General features: G+C 46.2%; 1 protein-coding gene across 3 annotated transcripts in view; it reads left to right on the forward strand.

Annotated features, from left to right (window-relative positions):
- Positions 1–22,172, forward strand: part of LOC128322415 (ubiquinol-cytochrome-c reductase complex assembly factor 1) — a 102,731-nt gene extending 80,559 nt beyond the window's left edge. For all 3 annotated transcript variants that reach the window (XM_053243598.1, XM_053243599.1, XM_053243600.1), the window contains exons 8-10: positions 204–281; positions 1,254–1,367; positions 20,967–22,172. In XM_053243598.1, coding sequence (XP_053099573.1) covers positions 204–281; positions 1,254–1,367; positions 20,967–21,101 — 327 coding nt within the window. In that variant the 3' untranslated portion in view covers positions 21,102–22,172. The remainder of the gene's footprint in view (positions 1–203; positions 282–1,253; positions 1,368–20,966) is intronic.

Raw genomic sequence — 22,172 nt, forward strand, 5'->3', positions numbered from 1 at the left:
CATCTCCTCTTTTCCTGTGTGTCCCAAAGCTCTCATGTTATTCCTGTGCAAAAGGTTTTCCATTGACCAAGCAGGCTTGAACTTCTCTTACTTCCCTAAGATAGATGGAACAGATTCCCGCCTTCTGCAATGTGCTGCTTTCACCTTTCATTTCCCCATCATTACCAGAGACTTGAAGTTATTACTGCTTCTTTATTTTTCAGATTGATTCTGTTGCCCTGAAAGAAAGTATGAGAAGCATGACAGAAAGTTTCTATGCAGCTATTTTTGGATATGATGAGGTAACACTATTCTTCATAGAATTAGCCTAATGCCTGTGCCAAATACGCTGGCTGATATCCTGACTGTCGCTGTGTGCCTGCTTCTCATATCAGCATGCATGTAGCAGGAGCCCCCACTTTAGTCCCGGTGCTTCCAAAGTGTTGGGGGACCTGGCACGAGAGCACAAATACTTTTGGAACTTCCCCTGTCCTCTGAAAGGGCTCTCCTAGAGCAGAGATACATCGCTGATGGTCAGTGGTGTGTTTCTGCTCTAACAGAGCACTTCTGGAGCATGGGGAAAGCTTTGAAACTCTTTGCACTCTTGCTCAAGTGTGCCCGTGCCTTGGAAGCACAAGCATGGGGGCTGCCACTGCATGCCCGCTGTTAGAGGCATCCACACAGTGATAGGATGTCAACTGTTGGATTTTTCAGTCTATAGGTTTACCAATTATATTGCTTTGCACATATCTGTTGATCTTACCTCACTTACTCTTCTTCTACGTGAAACATTTACACATGGTGTGGTCACAGTGGGGCTGCCTTTTACACACAGGGCACTGCATGTTTGTGGGGAGTGATAGTAAATTCTTAACAGGCAACCTGATTCTGGGTTAGCATTTATTTATGTTTCCACAACGATATTCAAACCCCGATGAATATTTATATACCGCTTTTCAATAAACATTCCCAAAGTGGTTTAGATAGAAATAAATAAATACATAAATAAATAGGCTCCCTGTCCCCAAAGGGATCACAATCTAAAAAAGAAACTTAAGATAGACACCAGCAGCAGCCACTGGAGGGATGCTGTGCTGTGGATGGATAGGGCCAGTTGCTCTCCCCCTGCTAAAGAAAGAGAATCACCACGTTAAAAGGTGCCTCTTTGCTCATTTAGTAACTTAAAGCTGCTTATGCTCTGGAATAATTCTGAAATTCCTTTCCTGTTTAGTGCTAATGTTTTCCCCTCTGCTGTTTTTCTTGCATTGCTTTAGGGAATCTTGTCAGATGATCATGTGCTTGCAGCAGCCATCTGGAGAAATCTGTTCAATAAACACTGTGATGATCCAAGGCAGCTAGAAATAATGGTCGAATACATACGCAAACAGGTGGGCAGCTGTTTGGAAAATGGGATGTACTCGCTGCTTTTCAAACAATGTAAATATTTGGTGTTCTCCCTAATAAGGCAAATACAGATTGGCATTGCCAAGGCATTGGCAATACCTTACTTGTGGCTAATGGTAGGGATGTGCATGGTCCGGAGCGGTCCGGACCGGCACTGAAGGGGGGTCTCCCTTTAAGGGCGGGGAGGGTTTACTTACCCCTCCCGCCGCTTTGCCCCCTCCAGCGCCCGTATTCTTAGTAGAAGCCGCCCCTTCTGCCTCCTCCAGTGCCAATGCCGCCTGGGCGCGCGCGCGGCTTTGCTTTTAAAAGTTCCTTTTGCTGGCGCTGAGGGATTAAACACCAAACAGAAGCCGGCAGAGCACCGCGCCGGCCGGCGGCTCCCCCATGCTCAGCCGCCCAGCAGCCACTGAGAACGCCCAGCGAGGACGCGCCGTCGCCATCGCCGACGCGCCGCGGCCCCCAGGCAACCCTCACTTCCGGCCTCCATGCGACTTCCCCCCGCATACAGAGTGGCAGAATGCAGCCACTCTGTATGCTGGGGGAAGTCGCATGGAAGCCGGAAGTTAGGGTTGCCTGGGGGCCGCGGCGCGTCGGCGATGGCGACGGCGCGTCCTCGCTGGGCGTTCTCAGTGGCTGCTGGGCGGCTGAGCATGGGGGAGCCGCCGGCCGGCGCGGTGCTCTGCCGGCTTCTGTTTGGTGTTTAATCCCTCAGCGCCAGCAAAAGGAACTTTTAAAAGCAAAGCCGCGCGCGCGCCCAGGCGGCATTGGCACTGGAGGAGGCAGAAGGGGCGGCTTCTACTAAGAATACGGGCACTGGAGGGGGCAAAGCGGCGGGAGGGGTAAGTAAACCCTCCCCGCCCTTAAGGGGAGACCCCCCACCCGAACCGAACCGGCCAGGGGACAGACCGGTCCGGACAGTTCGGAGGCCTTTGCAATGGCCTCCGAACTGGTCCGGACTCATCTCTAGCTAATGGAGCAGGCAGTGGGATAGTGGCCACACACACAAGTTCTCCAGCAGTCCTTACCCATAATTAAATATATAATGCTAACAGGGCTTGCTGTTACCCAGGGTTTGAAGCTGGTTTCAAATCCTGGGTCATTGCAAGCCCTAGTTTGTATTAACCATGGTTCAGGCTGGTGTTAACATAAACTGGTAGATCTGGGGCGTGATCCATAGAATCCATTAGAATGGGTTCTGCATCTGCGCTGGAGCCTGCTGGTGTGGAGTACCACAGCTCCTCTCGGCGCTTTCAAGCCACCCCATGTGACCACATGGCTATTTAAGGCGGGAGTACTTCAGTTGTTTTGCAACCACCGTAGCAATCAGTTTCCTCAGTTACTACAGCTCCTTGTGCTGGTTCCTTTAACTGAGTGAGTTCTAAAAGAGAAAAAAAAAATTGTTATCAGTTTATCTGACTTTTGGACTCTGTTTTTGGACTACATCTTTTGTGTAACGGACTATTTACGGTGAAAGACTAGACAGATATTTTGGCTTGGAAATTGGAACGACAATGGATACCCCAAAACGCTTAGAAAGAGGAACGGAGAAAAAAACTTTTAAACACGAAATTACCCTCACAAAATGGCGATTTATTTATTTATTCGTTCGTTCGTTCATTCACTGAATTTCTATACCGCCCTTCCAAAAATGGTTCAGGACAGTTTACTACAAAATAAAAACAATTATAACCAGTTAACAATTAAAATCAAAACTATAAAAACAGAATAAAACCAATTAAACATTCAAACATCTAAAAACCCTAGAAAACCAGGGCAAACATTTAAAACAATTTACAATGATTTAAAAACCCTGGAAGGCCAGGCCAAACAGATAGGTTTTAAGGGCTCTTCTGAAGGACAATAAATACACTCAAATTATGGATTTCTGCCAGGAGTGCATTCCATAACCCAGGAGCAGCTATAAAGAAGGCCTGCTTCTGTGTCGCCACCAGACGAACCGGTGGTAACTGGAGATGTACCTCCTTAGATGACCTTAACATGCGGTGGGGATCATGCAGAAGAAGGCACTCTCTAAGATAACTTGGACCTAAGCTGTTCAGGGCTTTAAAGGTAATAACCAGCACTTTGTATTTTGCCCTGAAACGTCAGTGTAACTGTTTCAAGACAGACATAATATGGTCTCTCCGGGTTGCCCTAGAGACGAATCTGGCTGCTGCATTTTGAACTAACTGAAGTTCCCAAACTTCATACAAAGGCAGCCCCATGTAGAGCGCATTGCAATAGTCAAGCCTGGAGGTTACCAGCTGATGCACCACTGTTTTTGAGGACATCCTCTTCAAGGAATGGGCGCAGCTGTCGAATCAGCTAAAGCTGATAGAAAGCACTTCTGGCCATGGCCTCCACCTAAGATACCAGGAGTACTCCCAAGCTGTGCACCTGCTCCTTCTGGGGGAGTGTAACCCCATCCAGCAAAGGAAGATCTAACTCACATCTCAGATTCTGAGCCTCTACAATGAGCACCTCCGTCTTGCTTGGATTCAGCTTCAGTTTGTTATCCCTCATTCATCCCATTTTCTGCCTGTAGGAAGGCATTTAGAGAATGAGTGCCATTTCCTGAAGATGAAAAGGAGAAGTAGATTTAGGAGTCATCAGCATACTGATAACACCCAGCACCAAACCTCCTGATAACCTCACCCAGCGGTTTCATGTAGATATTGAAAAGCATTGGTGACAGAATGGAGCCCTGAGGGACTCCATATAACAGCTCCCGTTCTGAGGAGCAACTGTCACCAAGCTCCACCATCTGGAATCTACCTGAGAGATAGGAACGGAACTACTGCAAAGCAGTGCCCCCTATCCCAAACTCCTCCAGGCTATCCAGAAGGATACCATGGTCAGTGGTATCGAACGCTGTTGAGAGGTCCAGAAGAACCAGCAGAGTCACACTCTGTCGGTTCCCCAGTAAAGGTCATCCATCAGGCCGACCAAGGCTGTCTCAGCCCCATAGCCAGCTCTAAAGCCAGTTTGAAATTAGTCTAGATAATCAGTTTCCTCCAAAACTGCCTGGAGCTGGTCGGCCACCACCCTCTCAACCACCTTGCCCAACCAAGGGAGATTGGAGATTGGCCTATAACTATCCATCACTAAGGGGTCCACGGAAGGCTTCTTAAGGAGCGGTCTAACCATTGCCTCCTTCAGACAAGGAGGCACCCTACCCTCCCTCAGCAATGCATTTATGATATTAACTAGGCCACCTCCAACAATCTCCCTGCTAGATAGAAGCAGCCAAGTCAGAGAAGGATCCAGAGAACAGGTGGTAGGCCGCCCTGCCCCAAGCAGCTTGTCCACATCCTCAGAAGTCACAGATTGAAACTGATCCAATCTAATACAGCAAGAAGGATTTCTGTCCAACTTGGCCCAAATACTGCAAAGAACCCTTCAAAAGCGTCATAGCAGAACAACCCCGGGGACTGATTTGAAGTAGAAGGAGCAGAAACTAAACTCCTCACAACCTGGGATAACTCTGCTGAGCATAAATCTGCAGCTGCAATGCGTGCAGACCAAAATCTCTTTTTTCTGCACGCACTGCCACTGCATAAGTCTTTAAATGGGTCACATGCCGCTTCCTGTCAGATTCAAACCAAATTCTCCTCCACTTGTGTTCTAGTCACCTACCCAACCTCTTCAGCCCCCGCAACTCCTCAGTATACCAAGGGGCCATTTTTTAAGCAGGTCGGAAGGGAGCTTTAGACAATCATGTCTACTGCCCTGTTGAGTTCCCTGTTCCAGGTTCCCACCAGGGCATCGACAGAATTACCGGCCACACCAACATCAAAATCTTCCAAGGCCTTTTGAAATCCTACTGGGTCTAGCAGCCTTTTTGGACGGACCATCCTAATAGGTCCACTACCTCTGCAGGGCTGGATTGTGGCTGTGAAACCAACCTTAACTAGGTAGTGGTCCATCCATGACAATGGGGAAACCACTGGATCCCCCACCCACGGAACACCCCCCTGATCGGAACAAAAGACCAAATTGAGTGCGTGGCTGGCAACATAAGTTGGTTCAGAAACTAATTGGGATAGGCCCATAGTTGTCATGGCCACTATGAATACCAGACAAGCCAACCCTAAAGTGGACATTGAAGTCCACTAGCACCAAAAGTCTAGAAGACTCCAACACCAACTCCGCGACCAGCTCCGTCAGCTCAATTAGGGAGTCAGTTGGGCAGCAGGGTGGACGGTACACCAACAGAATCCCCAATCTGTCCATGGTTCCCAGCCTTAAAAATATGCACTCAATATAAGTCAACTGTCTCACAGGGGCTTTGGTAAGAGAGATGGTATTCTTATGGACCTCAGCCACTCCACCCCCCGCCCAATTCCCCTGGCCTGCTCCATGACAGAATAACCTGGAGGGAGAAGCTGAGGCCATACTGAACCACTCGCCTCCCACAACCAGGTCTCAGTTATACATGCCAGATCAGTTCCCTCATCCATAATCAAATCATGGACAATTTTGGTCTTATTCTGAACTGACCTGGCATTGCAGAGGAGCAAGGCCAGACTCTGTGGGTCGTTGGAGCTGCTCCCCGAGGCCTGAGAGTTGACACAGCAGTTGGAATTGGAAACAGTTACTAAATTACTGATTTCCCTTCCCCTGTAACAGCCAGCTGCTCTGCCAGCGCCAATTCTTCTATTCCCCACCACTACAGTAATAGCTACCCCAGAACTGCTGGGCGCACTCTCAGCACCATCCCACTCAAGAGAGCCCAAACACATACCTGCAGAAAGGCCTAGCACAATCCAACCCCCCAGCCCTCAGCCCCACCCTCGAAGGCTCAGACCCAAAGGCCAACCCCCTTTGGTGGCTGGCTTCGGTGACCGCCTACAGGCAGCCCAACGGACATACCAACGGCTAAGCTTTTGGCGAGCCTCCATGTTTTTAAGCCTGCAAGCCCCGAAAGTCACTCTTCCCACAAGTAGCTCCCAGGGCAGGTGGTTCCATTCAACAATCTGGGAGGCTGGCAACCAACCAGCTGGAACTTGGCAGCAGACAAGCAGGCTGCTCCCCGTCAGGGCTAGAATCTCCACAGGAGGCAGAGGGGCCAGTTGGTAAGTCCCTGCAAGGCAGATTGAATGGCCTTGCATCCCCCCATTACCTATGTTTATTATGTCTGGGGGGAAAGCCCACAACACCTCCATTTGTAAGGTTTGTCAGTTGTTTTCAAAACAAACATGATGCAACCAGGAGCTTTGATTGAGGGCTGCACTTTACAATGATGCATTAAGTTCCCCTGGCCCATATAAAGAGGAAACTCATCGATCTCCTAGGAAGGATGGCATGAGGGCTGTGGCTCCAACCCAGTCTAAACCTCATCACCTACTTTTAAGTCTCCAAAAGCTCTGAAATGGCATGGGGACAAAATGGCGGACGCATCAGAGCACGCCAAAAATAAAAATAAAACTTTGACATCAAAAGCAATTCCTTCTCCAACTTCGGCACAGGAGGTAGTCTTTGTTTCGCTATCTAGACCATCAGCACCGACAGCTTCAATATCGAGACAAGCAGCACCAAAACAAACTACTTCAACGCTGGCTTCGACAACGAAAGACCCATCATCGATATTGACGAATTCTGAATGAGCCCTTGCATCAACATCAAAAGAGCAACCCTCTTGGCATCAATGAGTGCCATCCATATCCAGACGTCGACATCGAGGGAACAGACCATAGTAGTGTCGACATTGAAATTCTCAGCATCAACACCAAGGCCTTTATCCCCATTGGTGCCTAAGTCAGCACCGACATCGAGAGTGCTTTCTTTGTCCCCGGCAGCAATGTTGTTGAGGTCCCCATCGACGCTGAAGGCAAAAGCAATTTACCTCAACATTGAATACTCCAGGAATAACAGACACTGTTACACCTCGATACAGAGTGCCGGTTACTTTTGAGGTCAAGGAAGAGGACTCTCCAGGTTTCGAAGAGGTGAGTGCGTTGGATCAAAATACTGCACAGTCACTACTGTCAATATTGGACTCCAACACTACCACCCTGTCAACTTTTAGGGCACAATCAGAGAAAAAGAGACTCATTCACTAACTCCAGAAATGACCTATTCAAAAGTGCCCTATAATTTAATGATGGTACAACTGGCCACTTCGTCATAAGAACAGCCCTGCTGGATCAGGCCCAAGGCCCATCTATTCCAGCATCCTGTTTCACACAGTGGCCCACCAGATGCCGCTGGAAGCCACAGACAGGAGTTGAGGGCATGTCCTCTCTCCTGCTGTTACTCCCCTGTAACTGGTACTCAGAGGCATCCTGCCTTTGATGCTGGAGGAGACCTTTAGCCCTCCAACTAGTAGCCGATGATAGACTCCTCCATGAAATTATCCAAACCCCTCTTAAAGCCATCCAGGTTGTTGGCTGTCACCACATCTTGTGGCAGAGAATTCCACAAGTTGATTATGCGTTGTGTGAAAAAGTACTTCCGTTTGTTGGTCCTAGATTTCCTGGCAATCAATTTCATGGGATGACCCCTGGTTCTCGTGTTATATGAGAGGGAGAAGATCTCCACACCATGCCTGATTTTATAGACCTTTATCGTGTCTCCCTGCAGTCATCTTTTTTCTAAACTAAATAGTCTCATAAGGGCATTATAATATTAGCTGTTTTATTTTCAAACCCCTTCCTAATGATCCCTAGCATGGCATTGACCTTTTTCACAGATGCCACACATTGAGTCGACACTTTCAACGAGCTGTCCACCATGACCCCAAGATCCCTCTCCTGGTCAGTCACTCTCCTGGTCAGTCCTCTCCTGGAGAGGTCTCCTGACCTCTCCTGGTCAGTCTTCCTGGCAAACGTGGATTCTCTCATGACATGTCTCTTACTAGATAAGCAAGTGGCTTTGGCCAGATCTCTCCAGGAATGGCTTACAGTTATGAGGATGACAGGTCATGGAGGTCTGCAGGGTTCAATGGAAACAATCCTCTGGCCAGAGCTTATTCACAATCTATTCCGCTTCACATGTTGGCAGGAAGGGATGCTGCTCTGGTACCAAGCAAGATGATGATGACAATGGCTGCAGTCACACAAACGCTAACAGAAGCCTCATCTCCTCCAACACCAATGCTGGTTGCAAAGCAAACACAAACCAAGGAGAAGCAAGTTTTGTCTGCTGCTATCTAAACAGACCCCTGGGAACCTATGATGCCCAGGCCCCCAACATCTCTGGCTAGGGAGATGCATTACTCCCCTGCAGCATTGGTGCAGGGGGAAATGAGTCTCCATGGTTCATCGGACTTTGAATTGGATATGAAATCTACTGACCCTGACCCTTCACCTGATATGGCAATGCCTTCACATGTATCCCCCTCAGAGGAAATGAAGGCCTATCATGTCCAGCTTAAGGAAATGGCTTTAGCACTGGGCCTAGATCTAAAATCACAGTTGTTCCCAATTGATGACCCTGTATTCAATTTAATGACTAAGTTCTTGTCTGCACAACCAGTTGCCTTGCCTCTCTTGCTGGAAATTTCCAAGGCAGCTCAATACACCTGGGAGGTCCCACACACTTCCATCCCCACCTCCAAAAGACTAGAGGGCTTATATAGAGTACAAGAGCAAGAGAATACTTACCTGCTAAAACATCCTGTGTCAAATTACTTTGTAATAGACTGTGCTACTTCTTCAAGGTCAGGTAGGCATCACACAACACCTGCAGATAAAGAGGGAAGAAAATTAGATGTAATAGGCAGAAAGATATACTCAACGGCATGTGTTTCAGTAAAGATAGCTAACTATTCAGCCTGCATGGCTAAGTACAATTATCGCCTATGGGACACCTTAGGACAAGATTTGGAAACACTCTTACCAGAAGAGTTCAAAGCTCGCTTCAAGAAAATATAACAAAAATCTGCAGACTTGACACATCGGCAATTGAGCACCACAGAACACCTAGTGGAATTCGAGTCGAGAGGAATGAGTGCTTCTTTTACTTTGAGATGCCATGCTTGGCTACGTTCAGCAGCTTTACAATCAGACATGAAGGACAAGATCGAAGGTCTGCCATTCGCTGATAAAAGACTGTTTTCAAAACAAACTGATGCTACAGTGGAGAAGCTTAGGAAATCAAAATTCACTGTAGAGACTTTTACTTCGGCTTTTTCTTCTTCTGTATATACTACTAAATCCAAACATTACAACCGCCCATGCTCCAGCTTCAGACAGCAGGACTGCAGGGATTTCCAAATGACCTACCAAATGTATTCTAAGAGATATTACCCACAAAAGAACAGAACAATCAGGGTCAACGTAATAAACAAGGAGAGACCCAAAAGCAGCACCTAACACCTTCTGCCAACAGTGAACACATTGCTAACATCAGCCTTCCCCAACACTGGAGGGCTGAATATGACTGCCTGCAACATCTATCAGGCACAAACACCGCCTTCAGCCATCAACAACATCAGATTGGCAAGCCATGCTCAAGCATGACACCACATAACATCAGACGGATGTTGAAAATAATCTCTTTGGGCTACTATAGAGTTCAAGGCCTGGCCAACTTTCAGAGGGCTGTGACCTCTGATTCACAAAAGTGACTCCTGCCCTGAAACAAGAGGTATAGGAGCTACTGTGCAAAAATGCGATTGTCCCAGTGCGATGGGCACAGAGGCAGAAAGTAACTCAAATCCCCAAAAGGGATAGTGGGATTCAGCCAATAATGGACCTGAGACATCTGAACAAGTATGCCCATGTGGAAAAGTATCGGATGATGACGTTGCAAGACATCCTGCCACTTCTACATCAGGAGCGGTGGCTTGCAATGTTAGACCTGTGGGATGCTTATTTTCACATAGGGATCAGGCCTTCATACCGAAAGTATCTAAGATTCATGATGGCGACTTCAATTTACCAATATCAAGTGCTGCTGTTTGGCTTCTGCACGGCCCCTTGTGTTTTCACAAAGTGCATGGTAGTGATAGTGGCCCACCTTTGGACCAAAGGGCTGATAATTTACCCATACCTAAACGACTGGCTCCTGGCATCAAAGGACAGAGAAGGATTACTTTCTCAGATGCAGTACTTGTGCCTTCTCCAGGACCTGGAGATAGAAGTCAGCTGGAAGAAATCCCATCTAAACCCTGTGATGCTGATCTCTTACATAAGGGCTGTTCTGGATACACAAGCAGGAAGAGCCTACTTGCCAAAAGAGAGATTCCAAGCCATTGCAGAACTTGTACATCAGTTCCAATCCAGTCCAATACAATGTGCAAGACAGATACAGTGCCTACTAGATTTTATGGCCTCCTGCAAGACAACGGTTCTGCATACGCACCTGAAAATGTGAAAATTGCAGTTGTGGTTCATATCCGCCTTCCAGCTGGACATAGACAACCCTCAGAAACAGTTAGTCATTCCACAGCAAATCCTCTGGTCATTGAGTTGTTGGACCCATGCAGAAAATCAACTGCGAGGAATCCCATTTCAACAGCAGAATCCATCAGTATGGGTGACAACAGACAATTCACTGATGGGCTGGGGGGCGGCCATCGCAATGGCAGTGTAGCCCAGGGACAGTGGAGTTGCTGGCAAAGATAATTCCACATAAATTTCCTGGAACTCCTGGCAGTTTTCCAGGTTATGAAAATATTTCTACCAATGCTCAGAGGGAGAACTGTGCAGTTACAATTGGACAACACAACAGCGATTGCCTACCTAAACAGGCAAGGGGGGGCGGTGTTCAGGTCACTCTGTGCATTGAGCATACAAATTTGCACTGGTGCATCAGAAACAGCATCACCCCTTTGGCCATTCACATAAAGGAGTTAGGAAATGTCCTAGCAAACTGAGTCACTCATTCGCCAGGGAAGAGCAGCATGAGTGGGAACTGGACAAGTACTTGCTTCCAATATTCAGAGCTTGTTGGTTCCCAAAATAGACTTGTTCGCGATGACACTGAATGCCAAGTACACAAGATACTGCTCAAGAGCAGGTCACAACCCACAGTCTTTAGGGGATGCGTTCCAGATGAACTGGCAACAACACCTATTGTACATGTATGCTCCTCTACCTCCGTTAGGGAGAGTGGTGGCTCATATTCTGACCTACCAAGTCAAATGTATCTTGATCACTCCATGGTGGCCTCAGCAACCATGTTTCCACATCTACTCAAACTGTCAAGACACACATAAAGGAGGCTTCCTTTCTTCCAAGATCTTCTGTCACGAGAAAATGGTCAAGTACCTGTCGGACCGCATTCACCCATATGAATCTGCCAGGGCCATCCAATCATAATCTCAGGACCTGCTCATGACCCCGCCACTAACAGAGATCTGGTTGGCGGGGACTAGAGACAGGGCCTTTTCAATTGTGGCCCCTCAGCTTTGGAACGCCCTCCCTGAAGAGCATCACCATGCTTCCTCCCTCAGTGTTTTTAAAAAAACATCTTAAAACACACCTTTTTAAGGAGGCTTTTAAATATAATTATTATTTTGTTATATCTGGTAGATTCTTTATATTCTTTAGCTTTTTATAATTTTCAGTTTTGATTTGAACCTAATAATTGTTTTTTATCTGACTTAAAAAAAAAAATAATTTTATTACTTGTATCTATGTCTAATTGTTGTAAGCAGCCCCGAGCAGTATTGCACTGGAGGGGCAGGGTATAAATATTTTTAAATAAATAAATACTGCACCCAGAGGTGCCCACTCTATATTTAACAGCATGGAAGATAGGCTTCTAAATAAAATCTTACTTAACCAGAGAAAGCCATCCACTAGGAGAAACTATGCTAGTAAATGGAAGAGGTTCACTTGCTTTGCTTCCACAAATGGTTTTTGCCCTCTGAATGCGACTGTCCATCATGTCCTGCTGTACCTAGCCACGCTAAAGACCTCCTTGCTTTCCAATGTCTCCATAAAAGGTTACTTAGCAGCAGTCTCAGTGAGGCACCTGGGATGGGTTGGAAAGATGGTAATTTCCCACCCCAGCTGCAAGAGTTTTCTGAAGGGTTTCACCAATCTGTATCCTCCAGTAAGATAGTCACTGGAACAATGGAGTATATCCTTGGTCCTTTCGGTACTAACAGATACCGCCTTTGAGCTCCTGGCTACAGCTAGCCTGAAGCAGGTTTCCCTAAGGACTGCCTTCTTAGTGGCTATACAACTGCCCACAGGGTGAGTGAACTTACAGCCCCGAGGATGGATGTGCCTTGTGCACACTTATACCCATATAAGGTGCTGCTATGTCCTGAAATTACTTTCCTACCTAAGGTTGTGACAGACTTCCACATAAACCAAGACATCTTGCTCCCTACCTTCTTCAGCACTCTGAGCATGGCTCTTGAAAAAGCCCTGCACTCCCTGCATGTCCGAAGGGCCCTTTTACCTCTCAAGAACAAAAGTAATTAGAAAGACAAAAAAAAATTATCCATATCCTACAAAGGAATGTCTATGGGTCAGGCCTTGTCAAGACAAAGGCTATCCCACTTGCTAGTAGAGTTAATCCTAATGACTTACAAATTACAAGTACAGCCACCTAAGTCTTATCAAGGCACATTCAACCAGAGCTTATGGTGCCTCAGCAGCTCATTTGGCATATCATTTTGGGACATTTGTAGGCCTGCAACCTGGTCCTCAGAACAGCCCTTTGTAAAGCACTATGCTGTTGACTTGCATTTTGCAGCGGAGGCAAATTTCGGGAGAGGTATTCTCACAAGGGTGTTACAGTGACACTTCTGCTCCCTCCTCCTAAAGAAGCTAACTAAACACCCATTCTAATGGATTCAGCGGATCACACCCCAGATAAACAGGTTGCTCACCTGTAACTGATGATCTGGTAGTGATCCGTTGACATCCATTAGACCCTCATGAACCTCCCCTCTGCAGTAGTGCTCAAGTAATCTACATAGAAATTACCTATTGCTCCAAATATGTTCAACTGCTCTGGTGGTCTTCAAGGAACTGAAGTACTGGCAATTCCTCCAGCTTTAAATAGCCACGTGGTCACCTGGGGTGGGGTGCAAGCACCGAGAGGAGCTGTGGTACTCCACACCGACAGGCTTAGCACAGGTGCCGAACCCATTCTAATGGATGTCAACAGATCACTACTAGATCATCAGTTATCATCTACCAGAACATCCATCATCATCAGTTATCACTACCAGATCATCAGCAACCTTTTTTTTTGGGGGGGGGGTATTTGTGTTGGGAGGAGGAACACGTAATTCAAATTTTTAATCAATCAATCATCTTTATTACGGTCAAAGACCAGCACAGGATATAATACAGCTACAGTAAAATAAAAGATGTGGCAATAAATTAAACCAAATTATCATGAAATAATTACAACTAAATTACTAAAAATTAATATACTATAATTAGACTATAAAACTATGATTTATAAAACACAACTCTAAAAATTGTGTGGAGACTAATAAAATAGAGATAAACCAAGGGTAAATATATAGATGTTCATAGTTATATACAACTATCTATAAAGTAAAGGCATCTAAAAAGTATAAAATATTTAGCATATAAGGCGAAATAGCTAAATGTGAAGTAAAACAACTAAAGTAGGGTGATCAAGTAAAATAGTCAGTCGTTAAAAATCTGCTAAATGGGTTATGGGCTGGCAGTCAGGGTCCGGCGGATCTTGCACACTGTCATGCAGAACCTGGCAGCATTGTACGTGAAGGTCTGATTTTCATCCAAGAGCAACATCTTTTTGTAGTCTTGACTAGGGTGACCAGAGTATCTGAGGAGTTGAGTATGGCTTGTCTCAGCTGTCTTTATAAAAGGGGCAAGAAAGGAGTACATGTTCAGTGGTTTCCACCTCCCCAGAGTCACAGGGGCAAAGCCTTTCCGTGAGTGGGATCTTCCTGTATTTGCCTTCCAGAACAGTGGAAGGAAGGGAATGACAGCAGGCAAAGGTGAATGCCTTTCTGTGGCTTGGTATTTCCAACTGTGTCAGATAGGCAGAGGGGAAGACAGTGAATCTGAGACTATCCAAGGCCAGGAAGCCCAGCACCCTACTTAGATCTGCCTGGCATTCCATGTCCAGGATCCTGATTTCACCTTGTCACATCCCATAGCAAGCAGGAGGAACAGGAAGAAGCCCAGGAACGCCACTTTGTTGTAGACCGCCTATTTCTAAGAGGATTGGAAATTGTTCTGCAGGATTAATGGGGCCCAGGCCCCATGGGCAAAGGGCTAGTTTGAGCCAGTGGCTGAGAACAATCATCCAAACTTTGGCCTCCACTTCCCCGCACAAGCATCTACTTCCAGCCAACTTGGTTTCTAGCCAATTTCTAGGTTAGGATTGAGTGCAACATCTGAACCCAACAATCTTGGCTTACTCTGACCTACTCAATTAAATAAACTAGTAGTCTGAACCTGAGGGTTGAATTGAGTTTCAGATCACAGTTCTGTCTTGTTTTTTTAACATGGGATGTCGCACAGAACTCAGCTTTAACAGGGGTTCCATGAGACATCTGAAGCTGCCCATAGTCTCACATAACGGCAAATATAGAGCAGAATGGAACTTAAAACTTTATGTAAGTTCCAGTTGCATCTGGCAATACCTCAAAATGGCAGTTCCTTTTTTTAACTAGATCTTTCTATCCCCTAACTTCTGCCAGACATACTTTTCTAATGTTTTGCAGTGTTAAAGAAAAGTGGGTGCATTCAGCTTAAGAAGAGCTCTTGCTTTGTAAAAACAAACCACCTATGAACACTAAGTAGAATGTGCATTTGGGTTATGCATGTAAAAAATCTAAACTGGTTGATACAGTAACAAAGTATATGTCTAATTCACTTATTTTGCTAGTCACCTGCACACAGGCAACATTTTGATCTCTGTAGGGATCCATGGTCCCTCACAACTGGGTCTTCTGCACCTGCGCAGGAGGCCTTCGGAAGATTCTATAGCTCCATTTATGAGCTCACTGGCCCTTTAAGGCATAGTGATATCGGAGCCTAAAAAGCTGGCTGTAGAGCGCCTCCCTCTTCAGTTCCTTCTTGTCCTCTACTCACGTTGCCTCGGGAAGGATCTGCTCCTGTATTCCCTTGTTCCTGTAAGAGATTGTGGTTTTACTTTTATCTTTCTGTCTTTTCTGGCTGACTATTGACTGTTTCCTGACTGCTCTCTTTGTATTTGGACTTGGCTTTCTGACCACGGACTGTTTCTGGACTTTGCTTAGTTTTTACCTTTGGCTTTGGCATTCCACCTCTGACTTTTTGGCTGACTCTGGACTGGTTTGGGGATCTGACTATGTCTAATCCTAAGAGCTTTAAATGATGCTCTACTTGTAAGGGCACGATGCCCTCCTCCGATGGGCATTCTGATTGCCTCATCTGCTTGAGTGACTCGTACAATACCAGTGCTTGTAAAGTGTGACTATCTTTTAAAAAGAAAACCCACTTAACTTGGGAGCTTCGCCTCAAGACTTCTTTGTATGAGAATATTCTTTGGCCAGGGGTGCCAAGACCGAATCCTCCATCCCCACCAAAACGGCTATGCCTGCCCAGTCGGCATCTGTCTCAACGACTTCGGTGCCATCGACTTCGGATTCGTCTGCCTTTAAGAAACCTCAGGAAAGAGGACAGGAGCGATTACATAAACATAAGCATGATCGCCATCGCTCCATGTTAGGAGAGCCTCACAAGAAAAAGGAAAGACATCCTTCTGTGACCTTGACCATGACAACCTCTGCATCTGATAGGTCGAAATCAATGCTGGGCTCAGTGTCAAAGGGCTCGACTTCGTCGGTGAAGACGCCATCACTTTCATTAGCTCAGCCTGGGACTTCATACTCACCTCATCCCTCATCTTCAAAGATTGTCCTGACATCATTGACACCGGGAACTTTGTTGGCACTGAGATCTTCAGAACCATTGACGTCCATTGGCACCAGCTCAACGTTGAGGAACAGCTCCGAGAATGCCTACCCTACCAGTGGCCCTTGATCCTGTATGCCCAGCACCCCCATCTGTGCCTGCATCACCAGCTCTTCCTTCACAGACTACATACCCATCTGGTCCGGACTCTGGCATTTCTGAGGTGTCTCTAGGGACTTTACCCAATGACTCTGTGGGTACTCAACTGTCAAACTCCCCTTCTGAAGAAATTAAATCTTATCGGGTGCAAATCCATGAGATGGTGAGGGCTTTGGGCCTGGAGGTTCCTCCTCCTGAACTGTTACAGACTCTGTATTCAGCTACCTGGCTACCATGTCTGTAGCACATCCCACCATGCTACCAATGCTTCCTTCCCTGATGGTTGCTTCTAAGGCTGCTTGGTTAACTCCAGTGGCTTCTACTCTCCCTTGCAAAAAGATGGAGAACCTGTATCAGGTCCAAGAAGCTTCCTGCCCTTTTCTTTTCAAACATCTGGCACTGAATTCTCTAGTTGTGGACTGTGCACTGCAAACCAAGTCTGCTAGGAAACATTTGTCCCCTGTAGACAAGGAAGGCTGTAAATTGGACTCCATGGCGTAGAGATTTTACTCTTCAGGGTGTCTCTCTCTCAAGATGGCTGACTACTTGGCCTGCATGGCCAGATACCAACAAACATTGTGGGACGGCTTAAAAGATGATGCTACTGCCCTGCCTGAGCCTTTTAAGAGCAGGTTCCTATCTACATGGTCTAAGTCAGCAGTCCTGACTAGATAGCCGTTAAGCAAGGCCAAACACCTGACTGAGACAGAATCGAAGTTGTCAGCCAGATCCATCATGCTCCGTCGCTATGTCTGGTTCCATTCTACACTGTTGGAGCTGGGTATGAAATAAAAGATTGAGAATCTCCTGTTTGACGATGAAGGATTGTTTTCAAAAGACACGGACAAAACAATGAAGAAACTTTAGACATTGTGCTATACCGCTAAGACCTTCATGCAGTTCCCGCCGTCTTATCAGAGATATCACCCTGTTTTCAAACAGAGGTACCAAACCTGCCCTGCCCAAGATTGGGGAGGTTGCCATCAAAGATCCAGGCCATATAACAGGTGCCCCTTCCATCAGTGACAAAAGGGCCAACAGACAAAGCCCATGTCTCAGGAACAACCTAAGCAGTCTTTTAAATATTTCGGACCTGGAAGTATCTCTCCCTATTTCTTCAACTGGCACCCGTCTTGCCCCCTTCCTCCCTTCCTGGTGTCAAGTGACATCAGACGCCTGGATGTGATGCATAGTGGCCAGGGGCTGTGCTATCAATTTGACTCTCTACCCACCCATGCACATACAGATGCAAAGACTACAGCTCTGGCTGCTGTCTGTCTTTCGACCAAACCTAGACAATCAGAACAAATGGTTAGTCGTTCTGGTGGTCCTTGCTTTCAAGAAAGCAAGCTCCTTGCTTTCAAGGCCTTCCTACCCATCCTCCAGGGCCAAGTGGTTCAAGTTCACATTGACAATACTATGGCTATCGCCTATTTAAATAATCAGGGAGGCACTGTATCTAAGTCTCTGAATAACCTTGCATTGCAGTTGTGGGAATGGTGCCTGAGATTTGACATCCTCCCCATGGCAATACACATTAAGGAGGAAGATAACATCCTGGCTGACTCCCTTAGTCGGGATCTAATCTCCATGAATGGGATTTAAATGACTGTAGTCTGTCAGATATATTTGACTCTTGGGGTGCTCCTACTGTTGACTTATTTGCCATGGCACAAAATGCAAAGTGTTCTTTGTTCTGTTCTAGGCCAGACAATGGCCCAGACTCTCTGGGGATGCCTTCCAGCTGCAATGGAAGGACAGACTTTTTTCCACCTCTTCCCCCCTTTCCACTAATGCCCAGAGTGGTGAGGAAGATACTGCAAGACTGCACACAGTGCATCCTGGTCTGCTCCTGGTGGCCCAGGCATCTCTGGTTCCCGGCTCTCCTCCAGCTATGCAAGGGGTCTTACCGTCGCTTTCCACAACGGGACCTTCTCACGAGGGATGGGGGTCTAATATTACACCATGCCCTTTGGACCCTCTCACTGACAGCGTGGAGACGGAACTTTTAGACAAAATCCTAATAAATGAGAGGGAAGGTCTCTACGAGAAAGGACTATAGGTGCAAATGGAAGTGTTTCATATCCTATGCGTCTACTAAAGTTTTTGACCCACTCCAAGCTTCAATCCACCAAATACTCCTCTACTTTGCCTCTCTCATGGGTTTGGGTCTCTCAAACTCTTCCATTAAGGTCCACATCGCTGCCATCTCCACTAGCCACCCGGGCTGGGACGGCAAGTCAGTTTTTGTTCATCCTAACTCCAGGTGTTTTTTAAAAGGGATTAACAACCTTTACCCCACAGTGCGAGCCTTGGAGCCTCTCCCTTATGCTGTCCACACTCACGGAGGCCCCCTTTGAACCGCTGTTGGCATCTCCCATGAAGCTACTATCCTAAAGACTGCTTTCCTGGTGGCCATCACGTCTGCAAGACGTGTAAGTGAACTCACTGCTGGGCTGACTCACCATATGCTAAATTTTACCGGATCCTGCATTTTGCCCAAAGATCATGTCAGACCTTCATATCAACCAGGACATAATACTACTTATGTTTTTTTGTAATCCATCTTTGCCTCTCAAACACATTCTATGCACACCCTAGATGTCTCCTTTATTTCCTAGATCAAACAAAGGCGTTTAGGCGTTCTAACAAACTGTTCATCTCAAATGCAGGAGCTAGTAAAGGTTTCGCCATTTTCTGTCCAATTGGCTAGTACAACTGATTTTCCTTTGTTATAGAGAAGCAAGGCATTCAGCCGCCTTCAGAGGCCAATTTTGGTTGGGCAGTCTTCAAGAAAGTACTGTAACTGCTAGCACCCACCTCCTTTTTACGGAAGCTAGTCACTCACCCAATTGTGAGGGACCATGGATCCCTACAGAGATAAACAGGTTGCTTACCTGTAACATGATCTCTGTGGAGATCCATGGTTACTCACAACACCTGTCCAGCCATCCCCTCTGCTAGCGCAACATGTTTACTTACCTGTGCTGCTGTGGATTGTCTGCTGTTTTCTCTATGTCTTAATGTTGTCAGTCACTTCTCAGCGGCCAATTCAGGAACTGAAGAGGGAGGTGCTCTACAGCTGGCTTTGTATCACTATGCCTTAAAGGGTCAGTGAGTGCCTAAATGGAGCTATAGATTCTTCCGAGGGCCTCCTGCACAGGCGCAGAAGACCCAGTTGTGAGTGACTATGGATCTCCACAGAGATAATATGTTACAGGTAAGCAACCTAGTTTTTTGCAACTGATGTAGTACTTAGAAAGCTGGATTTCTTCTCACTGTAAAAACTGCAGGATGAACTTGGGACAGTCAGACTTTCTCAGCCAAACCTACCTCACAAGGTGGTTGTGAGGATAAAATGGGGTAACACATAATCCACCCTGAGCCTCTTGGAAGAGATAAATTTTATTACATTTTCACATCTATCAGTTCTGTGTTTCATTAGGGCAAACTGAGTACACTGTAAACTAACCTAGATTATAAAGAGAGGAGGGCCATACAGCCTAATTGTTCATAGCAGACCAAAATTCATTCTTTTGAGTAGGGGTATGTGAACCAGTTTGAATTGAACCTGAGTTCAATTCAAACCAGCCCGGTTTGACAAACCAAACCAGCCCCCCCGCAAAAGAGGGGGCTGGTCAGAGTTCAAACCAGGCCTGGTTCGACTGCCTTGATGGCCTGCTTGTAATGGGGAATCTGGTAAGGATTCCCCATTATAAGCAAAGGGGGTTGGGGGAGATTTCCTATCTAAAAATGGGTTGGGCGGGCGAGGGGGCACCTTACCAGCTCTTGCTGCAGCAGCTCCACGGGGGTGGCCCATCTTAGCTCTGCTGGTGCTCCCTCACCAGACCAGCAGGCGGCCCAGTCCTGGCCTCTACGCATGCACAGTGGCCACTTACACCACCATGCGAACTGTGTGATGACACAAATGGCCTCCATGCATGCATGGAGGTCATGCAAATGGCCTTCACATATGCATGGAGGCTGGAACCAGGCTGCCCCTTGGCCTGTGGGGGGGGAGCACTAGTGGAACCACCGTGAGAACCAGTACGGTACCCTCTCACCTGCCCCAAATTCATTTTTAGATCGCAAATGCCTGCCATTCCCCTTTGCTTGTAAAGGGGAATCCTTACCGGATTACCCTTTACAAGCAGAGCCATATAACTGGTTCAACCCAGTTAATCAGCTCGAACCAAACTACCACCGGTTCTTTCGAACCGGCTCAAAGACCAGGCAGCTCAGTTTGAGTTTGATTTGAACTCGAAGTGAACCATCTATTGTGCTTCTGTGCATACCCCTACTTTTGAGCCCCTACTTTTTGAGCTCCAGGCTGGTGAACAACCTGGTTCCAGCCTCCACGTATGTGTGGAGGCCATTTGTGGAGGTAATTTGTCTTGATCTCAAACATTCAGATAGATATTTGACCTTTTAATGACTTTTCTTGGTCTCTTAAGCATCCTTACTTGTCCTTTTAGTCTTATATAACATGAAATGTCATCAGAGTTCAAATATTTTTGTTCTTCTTTTGGTGGTTTTGTGATTAGTCAGATCTGATCAAAAGAACCATCCTTGTAATGAACCCCAGAGTAACCTGCATTATTTTGTTGTGAATGTCAGGTGCAGCATCTGGATGCTATTCCTGGAGAAGACCTGCTGCTGTCTGGTGAAGTGTCTTGGCGCCCCCTTGAGGAAACAAATGCGCAAAGCATCGTGAAACCAGCATTTCCAACATATAATGACGAAGGACTATAAAATCTTCATTAGCAAGCTTGAAAACGTTTTGCTGCTGAATGTATGTTAAGTCTATATGTGTAAAAAATCCTGAAAGAGATACTTGCCTCATGCTGTGGGGCTCCCAAGAAAGAAAATACATTCTGTAGTTGCTATTTAAAAGAGTGGTTAAAACTCTTCTACTTGTAATGATTTCTACCTTTAGAAAACCCGAAAAGCATACTATTTTGTTACTATATCTGTGGTTAAGTGCTGCTAGTTCATTTGAGGAATCCTTTGCAGTTGCATTATCCAGTAGTCCCAGCACGCTGGTTTTCAGAGGGAGCATTCGTCTTTTGAGTGCAAACTAGTTTACCAAAGTGACAAGCAATCTGCCTTTTGTCTGATGAGAGAGGATCAGCTACCCAAACGTGTCATTCTCTCCTCTGGTAAGCACAAGCATGGATGTAAGCTGTTTGTGTCAGTATTTTTGTACTAGTATTCTGTCTGTCAGGACAAATGAGAGATTAGAATTGTAAAGCTTGAAAAATGGCGACTGTTTCTGAAAGGGCTCTGCAAATTCCCATCCAAGTTCAGAGTGAAGCTAATAAAAATGGGGGTTGGGATGTAGCTTCTTTGCTTGCCTTTGTGGCACAGGAGAAGAGAATGTTTCCTTTCTATTAGTGACCCCATAAGAGGCAGGACTTGGAGTATGGCTAGAAACTACTTTCCAGGCTGCCATTGTTGTCTTCCCATTGTGTTCTGAAAATTTTGCAGTAAGAGCAACCTTTCCTGTTTCATGAGTCTGTTTTGCTCAGGTCGTCTCCCTATAAAATAGTGGTTCAGGATCCTATCTGGCTAATAATTTGACCAGAATGATCGTTCTGTAACCTGCTTATCAAACAATACCTTCAGTTAGAGTCAGCTATGTGTTACATAAAGAAGGCTAGTACATTTTAGAAGCAAAACCAACTTTGTCTCTCTTGTAGTCAGAATTGTAGCCTGAGAAACAATCCTCTTGTTTTCCTTACCATGTATGCCTTTGTTGAGAAATTGGAGAATAGTTCTCCACAAATTTAGGGTTGAGCCTAATAAATATACTGAAAAAATGTA

The sequence above is a fragment of the Hemicordylus capensis genome, chromosome 4 (assembly GCF_027244095.1).
Source record: "Hemicordylus capensis ecotype Gifberg chromosome 4, rHemCap1.1.pri, whole genome shotgun sequence".
Lineage (NCBI taxonomy): Eukaryota > Metazoa > Chordata > Lepidosauria > Squamata > Cordylidae > Hemicordylus > Hemicordylus capensis.